General features: G+C 44.7%; 1 protein-coding gene across 1 annotated transcript in view; it reads right to left on the bottom strand.

Annotated features, from left to right (window-relative positions):
• The window catches only part of TTLL11 (tubulin tyrosine ligase like 11), a 244,572-nt gene that overhangs the window by 117,804 nt on the left and 112,818 nt on the right, over positions 1–13,950 (bottom strand). Inside the window, exons 5-6 of the mRNA XM_038546068.1 lie at positions 12,282–12,377; positions 11,378–11,493 (exon numbers count right to left, since the gene is read on the bottom strand). Coding sequence (XP_038401996.1) covers positions 11,378–11,493; positions 12,282–12,377 — 212 coding nt within the window. The remainder of the gene's footprint in view (positions 1–11,377; positions 11,494–12,281; positions 12,378–13,950) is intronic.

The following is a 13,950-nucleotide window of genomic DNA, read 5'->3' as shown; positions in this document are numbered from 1 at the left end:
GTGCTCTTTCTAGACCTGAGGGATAGCCAAGTTGACCTGCTCAGGGTGGGGGTTGGTGTGGACAGAGCTTAGGCGTGTGAACTGGAGTCTCTCCCTTCCCCTTGCAATGGTGGATGAAGTCGGGAGTGGGAAGAGAAGAGGGGCTGGCAGGAGGCTCAGACCTCACCCTGTACTCTCTCAGGCCCCACTAATGTCAAGGGCAGGCCTGCACGCAAGCTGGTGACAGCTGAACCAGATAACACACGTCACGTATTCAGTCAGAACTCAAGAGATACCATGCAGTGGCTGTACCCAGAGACCTGCTTGGGTCCCTATGTGATCCTCACAGCCAACCATTGTCCCATTGTGCGGAGGACACCGGGACTCAGGTCAGGTAACTAGCCCAAGATCATGAGACCTGGAACTGAACCCAAGTCTGTTGGACCCTAGAGCTGGTGCTCCTTCCTTGCTTGGGGCCAGTTTGTCTCGGCTTGAATACTTCCAGCTACATAGAACTCACTATTCCTTTGAGCCAACCTTTATCATTTCAGGCCACGTAAGGTTGCTTTTTGATTTTGGGTGTTGTTTTTTTTTTTTTCTCCCCTCAAGCTTAAATAAATCTCCCTGTAAATCTCCTCCATGTTTCCTTGTTCTGCCCATTGGAGCCTGCAGAGAGTTCAGCCCTCTCCCACACAACGACCACAACCTTGCAAGCTAAAAATGGTCATGCCCCTGGGGCCCCTAGGGTCCTTTCTTCTCCTCTACCTTTCCTCTGAGCAGGGGGATGTCCAATCTCACTTCTCAATCAGGCCTCTGAGGACAGATTCTGGTCGCTATCCCTCACAGAGCCTCGGAGAGGTCCTGGTATGCAGAAATGCACCTGTCTGGAGCCAAGGCTAGCAGATGTGCACGCATAAGTAAATGCTCCCATCATTGGCCATCCCCCACCCCCACCCCCAACCCCACCGTGTAGACACCTAAACCCCAGGCCTGTGTCTCTAGATGCTCACCTGGCTCCTTTCTTGAGTCCTCCTTCACCCCCACCTCTCACATCTGATCCATCCCAAGTCCTATCCCCTCATCTTTCTAAGTCCCCAGTGGCTGCAACATTTCCCTCCATCCCCACCACTGTCATCAAGCCCGCACAACCACTATCTCAAAACTTTGAGCTGCCCCACATCCACCCTCACTTTGCTCTAGTTTGGTTTTCCTGCTGCGGCCACATCCCATCATGCCACCCTGTTGTTTAACACATTGCTTTGAGGACAGAAACAAAACGCATGGCCTGACCCATTAGATCCTGCAGCACCTGGCCCTGTCTCCTGACTCCCTCCCCGCTTACCTTACTATAATCCTTCCGTGCTGGCCTTCTCTATTTAACCTGGAAATCTGTGGTCTAGCACACATATAGGATAGTGTAGAAAACAGATGTGTGCGCTTCAAGAGTAATTCCAGTACTTACTGGGCCACCACTTGGATTAAGAACTAGAGCACAGCCGGTGACTCTCCCCATCCCGACCCAGAAGTAACTGTCTGAAATTCTCACAAATTGTCCTTGCTTTTCTTCTTATTTTTGCACTTAGGATTGCATCTCTGTAAAATAAAGTTTGGCTTGTTTTGATTGTATTTCACTGGAACCAGATTGTAGATATCCTTTTGTAAACGGCTGCTTTTGCTCAACGTCAGCATCTGCGCAGAGCTCTAGTTCACACATTTCCATTGGCATAGAGTATTCCAGTGAGCGAATACCCATGATGGGTGCATTTTTCTGTTAGTGGACAGTTAGATTGTTCCCAGCTTGGAACTTTTATGAGCCACACAGCTGGAGCTCTGGACTTCCTTCTGTGCTTCAAGAGCCCCATGCTCTCCTGCCTTGTGGTCCTCATGGGGACTCATTCTCTCTGCCCGGGGCCCTTCTCACTGCTCCATCCTGCTCACTTTGCTGCTCCTGCTCCTACTGCACCCTGCACCTTGCAGAGGCTCAGGGGCACCCCTGCCCCAGCCTTTAGCACAGGACTACATGTGGACGATCCCTCGACGCTTATTCATTCATTCACACACGCATGCATTCATGCACGTGCTGGCAGCTTTTCTGGGATGGCCTCTAGTGCTGCGGAGGCATAGACAGTCTGGAGGAATAACACGATCCTTTCCAAGCAAATAAAGACATCCACCCTGGCAAGAAGCGCACACACTGAACAGCTCCATGGGCTGATCCTCCCTGTTGAGGCGAGCACTGCCAAGGGAGGATGAGCGTGGGGGTGGCTCCCACCTCTTTCCACCACCTCACATTAGCCTTTGTGGCAAGGGTTGCCAGAGGCTCCTGTGCTATTTAAAGTGGAGGAAAAAATGGAAATTGAATGAAAAGGAAAGAAAGCAACTGGAGAATATTGCCCACCATTTGGTGTGATAACCAAGGGCTTTCAAAGGATAACTAAAACTGGCTTTAATTTTGATCTTTCATTTCTTTTAATCTAGCAGATAATTAGAGGGAAATCAAATTCATCCTCACAGCCAAAAATTAACCTGTCAGTGCTGGAGCTCCCTTCCCACTTACTTTGCCACCTCTACCTTTGCACTGTTTTTCCCTTAAAAAAAAAAAGAAAGTCCCCAGGTTACACATATTGTTTGGCTTATTTAAATACACTCAGATTGGACATTTCCTGTAGCAAATAGTCTGTTAGGAATAAGTGACATTTTCTTCTCTCTTTCTCCAAATTAAGAAGTTCTCATTGCTTTGCCCCTTTAGAAACATCCTATCGCAAACCCCCTGTTACGGATGAGGAAATCAAAGTACGGAAAGGGGAGGAAGTTCTGTAACATTTTCAGCTGTCGGTGGCAGTGCCAGGATTCACCCCAGGAGCATCTGACTCCAGGGCACCCACTATCACCCACTGTGTTCTCCTACCTGCGCGTTCAAAATATGAGTGGGTCTCCTTTCCTGCTTCCTCAGGGGTTCTCTTGACTCTAAGACAAAATCCTTCCTCCTCAAAACTTGTTTCTCTTTTCTCACCAAATCCAACCCAAGGGAACATAAGCCCAAACTCCCTCAAGAAGGCTACCTTGACCTCTCCAGGCCAGCTAATAGAGCTGAATCATTGGAAACTGCCATTCTTGTAGGTCCAAAAAAAGGTCTAATGCCAACCATTTCATGTGGTTCCACCTAATTCTTGGCTCGCCCTACATTCTTCTGTTTCGCAGTCTGGGATTTACAGTGACAAACAAATAATTTCCTGTAAGGTGCTGTTCACTCTCTTGTATCATGTGGAGATCCTGCTGCACGTTGGCATTCTCCGCACACTGGCTCACATTTTATTCATTCTGGATTTGAACATTACTGAAAATGAAGTAGCCACCCAGCTGGCCACAGAGCTCGCTCACCAATCACTCATAAGCACCTACTCCTGTTCAGTACTTAAAGATACAAAGACGAGTCCCTGCCCAAAGGGACTCTTAGGTAATGACATGATAAGACCCTGTGGGCGCACATCTCTTTCGTTCGCATCCATTCTCTCTCAAGGCAAGAGCTAACCAGACCTGGCTCTGAATCTCGGTCTGCTGCTTCTACGTCGTGAGGCCTCAGGCCCGTCACGTGGCCTCTCGGGCTTCTCTGAGTCTCGGTGTCCTCATCTGTAAGGGAGGAGTGGGACTAGCACCTGGCGCACATGGCCGTCGTGAGCCAAAGAGGGAGGACGTGGAGACACCCCTGCACATGAGTGGAACACACTCCAGAAACAACTCTTCCTTGTCACATAGGCAGAGCAGCCACTATCATTGCCTTATTTTCATTTCTGATGAGGAACCCGGTGCAGAAAATACAGGGACTTTTCCAAGGCCAGGAAGAACCGGTACCAAAACCTAGGTCTCCTGAAGCCAGGCCACGCTGCCTCCTTCCAGAAGGCTAACAACTCCTCATCTAAAAGCCCAGGAACATTGAAGGCTGACTGAGCAACCCCCGAGGAAATTTCCAAGTGCCTTTGCTACCCCCACCTCTACCTGGAATGACTCTGAAAGGGCCTATGTAGAATTTGGCACCACCACTTCCCTATAGTGGTGCCTGACTGGCCATATTCTTGTCTGCTGGGGTGGGACAGTGGGCCTGCCTATGGGCAGAGGGCCTCAGCTCCTGTCTAATGGCCTCTGAAATGACACTCTCGCTCAGCACAGGAAATTCCACCTTTCCCATAAGTCTCAGAAATGGTTCCTGCTCAACAAACTTCACACAAAAGAGGCTTTTTACTGGTTACTTCTGACTTAATGCTTAAACACTTTCAAATGGAATAGAGTTGTCTGGTTTTATTTCTTGCCCATAACATAATGCACTTATCATTAGTCATTTCCTGTCTGTTCTTACTTGGAAATGCACACATATTTTTCTAGTTTGCTGACTGCCATCCAAAACGTGAGGCGTTTGGAGGTACAGAGGGCATAATGTATCTTGAAGCCACAGCACCCAACCTTGGACAAATTGCTTCAGTTCCCTGTGCCCTCTCATGTGAATAGGACTGTTGGGGTTCTCAACTTCTTGAAAACATGATGAAATTTCTGGTCTTCTCTCCAGGAAAAAATACACACATATACAACATTTTATGTAGTTAATGGGCTCACAGATACTCTTAAAGCCTTCATGTACCACAGACTGATGAAAACAAGCTTTTGATTTTCTTAGCTTGCCCTTTGAGGCCATCCCCCTCTGGCCTCTGGGTCTTCATCCACTTCCCCAGCAGCACCTCCTTTCCGTGAATCCACTTCATGCACCTGCCTCTCTAGCTGTCTTGTACCTTTAAGTCCCCCAACCGAGCCCCGTGACTTTGTTTCTTCCAACAAGGACGTCCTTTCATCATTTGTGTGTTTCAAATACTCATTTGAGGATTTACTCATTCTTTAAACCTCAATTCAAATGCCACCTCTTCCTTGTCAGGTTGCTTTTTCTGTTTTATTTTTTTAAACTCTTTTTATCAGCAAATAATCTGTCCTTATACTTTTCTCCTTCGACAATTTGTCTTTACCTTTAGGGCACTTTGCACTTTCTACCTTACTTGTATGTGTGGGTCTTGCCTTTCCCACTGGCTTGTGAGCTAATTGAGTTGTGTAGGTCTTCTCCCTGGCACCCAGTAAGTGCGCAGTAAATACTCTAAGAGCCAGTAGCTGTGTCTCTAATCCTTGCATGGTGTCAATGACAAACAACAACAAAAAATGCAATTATTCATCTCTTTGTGACGCAGACTCCCCGATTTACGTGAAATCTTCAAAAGTGCTTGGGGTCAGTGTGTGCTGATCTGTAGTGTCTTGTCACAAAGGAATCCTTAGGAATCAGTGAAACCCAGAATTTCAGCAAAATGTCAGCTGTGCAAGCACAGATGGGCCTTTGGTCAGGATGGTTAGATGACTCTTCTGCAAGACTGTTTGCAGAGGAGCACTCTCTGATAAGATGTCTCACATTTTTGAAGGCATGTTTAGTCTAGATATTTTAGGAGTCTTTCTTCCCTACCATTGAGGGGATTTCAGTAGGATACACTGAGTTTAAGTGGCAGAGGTCTGGGCTTGGAGGACCTCTGATTCATGTGTTTTTGTATTCTTCTGCAGGACAGGACAGAGTTACATTCCTTGGTCTTGGTACAAGCCCCAGCTGAGATTTGGGGATTCACTTAATTTATTGGCTCTGAATATGGTTCAGGATCTGATCAACATGCTTGGACTCAAGGTGAGAAGTGAAGCCTGAGCTCCCAATGAAGGCTTTAGAGGACAGACCTCTCTGAATCAGGCCAAAAGCTGCCCTGGCAGCCTGACTCCTCCCCTTATAATACACCAGGTTGTTGTTGCTGTGATAGGAAGTAAATGAAAGTGGGAGAGGGTATTGAGATGTTGCTGTGGGGAAAAGGAGTTTCCGTGCCTTATATAAATCGTGTTCCAAATACACACTTCTGAATAAGGGTTAGGCAGTCTATATCACAGCTCCCAGGCACTGCATGACATCACGATATTGAAAAAAATCACCTGTGGTCCCTCCAAGGCTTCACTTACACTTCTCTGGGGTCCTAAAGGCTATGATTCCTGAGAAAGGAGCCTATGTTCAGGAAATGAAGAAAAATACCAGTGAGAAGGCTCCCCAGGGTAAACCGACCTTCCAAAAATTAATCAATTGATGGAACAATCACTTTGTTTTTTAAGTAATCGGGGAATGCAATTTGTTTACTTCTGCTTTGGATAAGAGTTTCAAAAAAGAAAGACTTAGGCTGCCTAAATCCCTTGAGAAAAGGAAAAATCCATTGATTTTCCTGGTCCCCCACCCCTTATCTTAAAAGCTTTACTTTGAATAGAAGGAGAAGTGGGAGGTCAATGGAGCCACATGGCAAAGTGAAGTGGACACTGCTGTACAGGTCAGGAACCCAGAATCTGGTTCCCACTCTGCCTTTAACTAGCTTTGTGACCTCTTCACTGAGGTTTTGTCTTGTATGATTCACACGTGCAGAACCACTATGTACACAACTCAGATGGGCTGCCTCAGAAGCTGGTGACCTACTTGTCACCCTAACAGAACTTCAAAGCCTAATTGGTCAGTTGGTGGGCCTAACAACTGGCATTCATCTAATATTTTCAGACGTTGTGAGGCTCTCTCCTGGGTGTCATTTCATGTGATGACCATGACAATCCAGCCCAGGAGATACCTTGATCCCCATTTTAGATACCAGATCAGAGAACAGAGTGCCTTGGCCAATCTCAGTACAATGATAAGAGGTTAAAAACTTCACCCCAGACTAGGATGATGCCACATCCAGTGCCTCCCCAGGACACATGCTGCTCCTTCATCAGGGATGCTTAGGGGGGAGGTTCTTGAACCAGGGAGCTGACTGGCATGATGGTTTCTAAGATCTCTTTGATTCTAATAGTCTGTGCCTTTCTCAATAAAATGAGGGGATTGAAGTAAACCAGGAATTTAAAATATTTCTTGTAGCAGGAAGGATTCTTTGCTCTCAAATGAAATCTGCTGTGGAACGCCAACATGTAACAGTTCATTACTTCCACCTAAATGTCCATCAAGTGACAGAGGGATAATAAAATATGGTATATCCATATAATGGAACATTATTTTGCCATAAAAAGGAATAAAGCACTAATACGTGTTACAACATGGGTGAACTTTGAAAACATGCTGTGAAAGGAGCCAGACACAAAAGACTGCATATCGTATGTTTCTACTTATATGAAGTATCTAGAATAGGTAAATCCAGAGGCTGAAAGTAGGTTGGTGGAGGTGGGAATGAGGGGTGGCTGCTTCATGGGTACAGGGTTTCCTTTCGGGGTAACAAAACATTTTGGAACTAGGTAGGGGTAGTGGCGGTTGCATAACATTGTGAATATACTAAATGACATGGAATTTAAATAGCTAATTTTATGTGAGTGTTACCACCATATATGTGTCTATAGATACATAATGTTTCCAGAGTCCCTCTCTATCAGACTTACCCTTCCCATGTCCCTTCAGTGCCTCCAAAGAACCCTAGTATGTAAATCAGAGTCACTAGATATTACAAAATGTTATCATAGTTCAAAAGGGTTCTCCTATGACGGCTATTTTATTCCTTCAGGAGCCAAAGATATTTTTTCCTAATCCAACAAAGAAATATGCCTAGGCCAGTGACATCTTGCTACTTGGAAACAGAACCTTCCATTGGCAACCAGCTCCAATCCGCAGTGACCTAGCAGCTCCAGTTTTAGGATATGTCATTGGTTTTACACTCAAAATTCTACTTTAAGTATACGGGGAAAGATAATGATAGCTAGGCTTCATTTTTTGTTTTCGCATACTCTAGTAGATGATTTTATTTTACTTTTTAAAAGATTTTATTTATTTATTCATAAGAGACAGAGAGAGAGAGAGAGAGAGAGAGAGAGACAGGCAGAGACACAGGCAGAGGGAGAAGCAGGCTCCATGCAGGGAACCTGATGTGGGACTCGATCCCGGGTCTCCAGGATCATGCCCTGGGCTGAAGGCGGTGCTAAACCGCTGAGCCACCCGGGCTGCCTGATAATTTTATTTTTATTATTATTTTTTATCCATTTAACAGAGACAGAGTAAAAGAGTGAGCATAAGCCGGGGCCTGACAGGCAGAGGGAGAGAGAGAAAAGCAAGCTTCCCACTGAGTGGAGAACCCAATGTGGGGCTCGATCATGACCTGAGCGAAAGGCAGACCTTTAACCATGACTAACTGAGTCATCCAGGAGCCCCAATAATTTTTTTGTTGAGTAGTAAACTAAGCATTTAAGTGGCTACTATTTATCAACAGGTTTCAATATTTCATTTAAATGTCATTTCATAGCAAAGGACACTGAGGCTCATGTAGCTCTGCAACATTTCTGAGGTCAGAACTTGATTCGAGCTCAAGAGAAAGCTTCCAGCTATGCCAAGATGGGTCCCAGGAGTCACAAGTTCCTGTCCCCATGGAAGGCATGAGGACTGCTTTCAGCCCCATCAGGAAACTGACCCCAGCCCATAAGCTCCTGGGGTGTGTAAAGATGCCTCACACATGGACACAAGCCCCTTCCACACCTTCCCAAGGAAGCTTAGAGGCATGAAGAGGTCAGGACATCTATCTACCATTTTTATTCTATCTATTTGGGGAGCGTGAAGACCCACCTCACTGGTCCTGCTGATAATCTGTACTCAAGAAGGAACTAAGGAGGGACACTTCAGACCCTCTTTTTCTAAAAAGTTGTAGGGAAAGGCTAGGATAGCAATTTTTTTTAAAGGCTTAGGTCAGATCCTATTTAAACACAAGCCACTCTGGTTTCTAAAGCTACCTCCCAACCCAGAAGTCTATGTGACATCATTTTCTGCAGTCAGAAAGACATGGTCTCAGATTTGGACACACATGACTCAGCTCTACCCCACTGGGCACTTTCTGTGGGCATAAGCATAGTGCTTTCTCAAGTTATTCTGAAAGATGTCTACACAGAGGAGTGGAGGATAACTTTAGCCTTTTTATCTGCATGATAAAGCTACCAAAATGGTAATAATAATCCTTTATGTATAAATGCACTTTACAGATTACAAAGTACTTTCATGGACAATCATTTCTGGGGGTTTTTTAAAGGTGAAATTTAGGAAAATTGTCAATAAATGACATTTGGCTATTAATATGCACCCTTATATTATGGGTAAGAAAAGGGGAAAGTGGAGGGTTTTATATTAGAATCAAGGTTCAGTTCTAGAAGTTTTAACTGTTCCTGGTTATCAATTTAAAAAGCCAATGCTGGGCAGCCTGGGTGGCTCAGCGGTTTAAGCACCTGCCTTGGGCCCAGGGCGTGATCCTGGAGACCCGGGATCGAGTCCCACATCGGGCTCCCTGCGTGGAGCCTGCTTCTCCCTCTGCCTGGGTCTCTGCCTCTCTCTCTCTCTCATGAATAAATAAATAAAACCTTAAAAAAATAAAAAAAGCCAATGCTCCTTCAGTTAAAACAAGGTTCTGCTACCTATGACTGACAAGTCGTAATGCCTTTCCCTTCCTTCCTGTGGTCCTGTGCCCCATCGCTTTTAAATTTTCAATCTACAGCTCACAGAGACGATCCACAATGCCAATTGTAGATAAAGCAAAACACTAAAACAAAAAAAGAAAGGCAATTGTGTTTCAATACCATTTAATGTGAAAATAGTGATATTCTTCTATCTCTTCCTATTCTGGGTGAGGGGCACACAATAGCCTTTGAATTCGTTCCCACCAAAAAAATCAGAATGCTCATGTGTCAAGGTCATCTGTAAAGAGCTGTACTCGTGTGCCATACTGACATGGATGGCCACCAAAACCTCCCCACAATGCCATACAGTCTCTCAAGACCTAATAATCTCTGTGAAGGAGATCCATAACCCTTAGAGAGTAGATTGGCGAGGAATGAGTTTTATTACAATTAATCTGACTCAACTGCAATCCATCTGCTGCTTTCCCTAGGAGGATGGCTGAAGCAAGCAGTTGTGTGCCCATGTAAGTGGACACACCCGCTACTTGCTGCTGTGGTGTTGGAGCCGCACCAAGGATGCAGCAGACCTGACCGGACACCATTTTGAAGCTCTAATCAGTGGAAGCCACACCTGGTGGGACTGACCCTATGAACTGCAGGTGAATGTTCTCAGCCAAGCCTTGACTACAACGGCAATCTCTGCCTCACGTGGTGAAGAACACCCGGGAGAGGCAGTCAACTGAGCCGGCACCATCTAGCCTGACTCAGAATTTGACAAATATTCTTACAGAATGACATTTCCTGCCAGGCAGTGGCACTCAACCTTGGCTGCATGGTAGAATCACCTGGGGAGCCTAAAAAACTTATGTAGGCCAGGCTTCCAGCCCAGACTAATTAAAATCAGTGTCTCTAGAAGTGAGGGCCCTCACACGGGTATTGATGAAAGCTCTCCAGATGATCCCAAGGTGCAGCCAGGGGAGAAGCACCACTGCAGAGTAGTCTAACAATATCTCAGCTTGAGGCCAGCTAGTGAGGTGCTGCGGGAGAGGAACCTGCAGAGCACCGCTTGCTCAGGAATGGGCAGTCAGTGTTCCTTGCAGTCTTGAACCATAGCTGACAAGCGCTTTATTTGTCTTCGAGCGTGTAGGTCAATCTGATTTGTCGGGGGTACAAAGAATGCTATTTGAAATGCCTGTCTTTGATTTTTCTGCCTAAAACAAGCATAACGATATTTACTCAACCCATACTTTGTGAGAGCCAGGAATTTGACAAAAACAAAACAAACAAAATACTCCGATGAAATGCCATTCATTTCAGGATGATTCCATGGAGGGAGGGGCGGGGCACATATGCCTACCAACATCCCAAGGCCTTGGAGTAAGGTGCCCTGGAGTAGGTGGGACGGAAGGGAATTACAACTGCTGTAAAGATTATAGAACTTCCAGAATTTCCTTAAATTGGGTCTGTGAGCGTTGAAACACAAAAGCTCATAACGCAAGAGTGTAAATGTCACGGAGAAAGTAAAAAGGAAATGATCTTTGTCACATTTAAGCAAACTGTGATGCTCTCTTTGGCTTTGTTTTACTTGCTGTCCTATGCTTGAGCATTTCCGAGAGAAGCACTGTGTGAACAGTGGCGGGCCAGAGGCGATCCTCTCTCTCCTAGGGAAAGTGGGTTTGTGGAAGAGACTTTCTAGATTCCAAATAATGATTAGCTAAAAACACATCAGCTGAATCTCAAATGTCAGATTCATATACAAGTCTCCATCTCCTGATTTTAAGTCACTGTGTTTGGAGGCTGATATCCATAAATGAAAATATGGTGGATTAGAGTGTTTAATATGTGAATCTCACAACGTTGCCATGTTCTAAGAACCAAATGGCTTAGGACTAGGACATGGCGAGCAGAGTTGATGGAAATAAATGATGTAAAAAATACTTACTGCTTCTCTCTCTTGTTCTTAAGTGGGTCCATGAGTCGTAGTGTGTCTCTGATCACGGCCACCTTCACTTCTTCATCAACAAGGCTGGGGACATTTTCAAACACCCCTGGAGAAAGCTTGAATGGGTAAGGATTCTGTGTTACAGTGGTGGGAGTGACTTGGTACCAAGTACCTATCAGCCCCGGCTCTACCAGTTGTACCGCTAGTTAGGTTTTGTTTATATTAATCTATAGAAGACAATTGTTTAAAATCCCCCCCCCCTTTATGGCAATTTCCTATAACAAATCAACAAAAGATATAAAGGGTAAATATATACATAAAGAGCACTATGTTTTTCCAATCATCAAAATCACACATGCTCATTGCAGACAATTTGGAAATATAAGAAGGGGCTAAGAATCCCCTTAAAAGAATCCACATAATCTGCTCCCCCCCACCCACCCAATATTAGTATTTGGTGTATTTCCTTCCAATCTTTTTTATGCATTTTTAAGAGGGGGGTGGAGGAAAAAATATAACCGCTGTTAAATGTACTATTTATCTTAGTGATTCAAGTATGTCAACATGGCTAAGTCATATTCATAGAATTTCAATTAGCTCAACTCCTGAGGCTAACTAATTAGTTCATGTCAAAACGGATGGAAAGGCTCAGCTGCTTCTATGTCTACAGACCTTAAAAATTGGAAGAACAGCATTCTGGGAAGCTACCATGGGTCGGATAGGTCTTATATTTATAGACTCTGTTCAGAGCTCAACAAAACTGAAATCATTTAGACTCAGGCAGAAGTTTGCTGGGCCTATTTGAGGATGCCTAATCTTGTTTAGTTGACTGAACAACATGAGAGAGAGAGAGAGCACACATGCAGTTGTAGGGCAATATGTTCAAGATGTTCAAAGTACTCACTTCTTGCTCATGTTCGATTCTCATGCTGGGATTTGCATTTACTTCAAGTAGGATAGGCTTCAGGTTTTTCATTAGAAGAATGTCAAAGCCTAAAATCTGGACAGGATAAACATAATTCAGGATTACTCCCTCTAGCTACAGTTTTTTTTTTTTTTTTCAGGAATCTAGTATGGTATTAGGATCATTAAGGGGATGAGAAATTCAAACCTGCCCCCAACCTGGGTCTTGACCCTGGCTTCTCTTGTCCATGGCCCTTCTTCCTCTGGGTGTACTTATCAGGCCAGTGGACAGCAGGAAATTTTAGAGGAACCTTGATAATGGGATGAGTTCTCATAGTGCATTTCAGCATTATCAATGACCTCTTTCTTTTTTAACAGGTTTTTTTTTATTATGTTAAAGATCAGTAGTGGTCCATCAATTTCTCCCTCTCCATTGCTCTCCTCTATTAAGTTGCTTCTTAGCTAGATCTCTGAAAACCCAAGGCTACTTTTCTTAACCTCAGGTGTACCTCAGTATCACTGTAGGGCCCTAACCACTACACGTCCCCCAACCCACATCTAGGAGTCAGAATCCTTCAGAGTGGAACCCTGGCAAATGAATTTTGAGAAATAACCCTCCCTTCCCCCCGCCAGGTGATTCTGATAGACCCTCTTAGCCAAGGAGAAGGGACTGTTTATTAGGTACCAATTACTATAGAACGGACTAATGATTCATAATCTCATTTAATACTCATGACACTGTATTTGAAGGAGAGACTCTGCTCTCCATTTTACAAAAGCAGAAATTGAATCTCAGAAAGGCCGATGGATTTCCCCAAAGACTGGCTTCATGATTTGTAGGATCCAGTGCAAGATGAAAACATGGGGCCCCCTGTTCAAAAAATATTTTAAATTTCACAATGGTGACAACAGAGCATTAAACCAGGCATGGAGTCCTTCTGAGCGTGGACTGCTGTGTCATTGCACTGGCCACACCCCAGGCTAACTCCCACACCATTTGTCCTTGACACCTGCTCTTCCATCCAGCCTGCTGCTTCAGGGGAGGCTTTGTCTTCTGGCCTCTTTCAGTTCCTCACAAGCTCTAAGAGGGGGTAAGCACCCTGTGTCTCATTTCCTCTGCCTGAAACAACCCTTCTCCTACATGACTCCTCCCGATCCTTGAGATCACAACTCTAATTAGACTCACACTCGAACAATGAGGACATCAGATTTTCAGGAGGACTCTCATTAACTCTATAGGAGGTGATAAGGTAGAATTGATACAGTTCCAAAGTTTCAAAAAATAAAGTGGAGAATAAAGGAGAGAAAAAGGAAAAGCTACCAATGTGTTCCCTCCTGTGTGGACTCAAGAAGAAAAGATGAGAGGAAATCCATTTGCTTGTCTATATAGAACGTGCATTAGTTAGATGATAATTATGAAACTGTAGCTTCATCCTTATTAATGAAACCAGGGCCTGAATGACCATTTTGGGGAGGTAATTCAAGATGAGGTTATTCTTCAGTGAAGGCCAATGGGGATGAGGAGCTGGAAAAAGTCATCCTGACTCTATTTTTCTTTCCCTGGTCATGAAGAGAAAGGAATGGAAATTCAGTAGAAGATGTTACATGCATTATAGATCTGCTTAATAATAGAGGACAAGTGGCTGTGAGTGATGAGCCCTTTAAGAGGC

This window comes from Canis lupus, chromosome 9, assembly GCF_011100685.1.
Source record: "Canis lupus familiaris isolate Mischka breed German Shepherd chromosome 9, alternate assembly UU_Cfam_GSD_1.0, whole genome shotgun sequence".
Lineage (NCBI taxonomy): Eukaryota > Metazoa > Chordata > Mammalia > Carnivora > Canidae > Canis > Canis lupus.
Note: the sequence above shows the minus strand (reverse complement) of the source record. Positions and strands in the feature narration are given on the sequence as shown.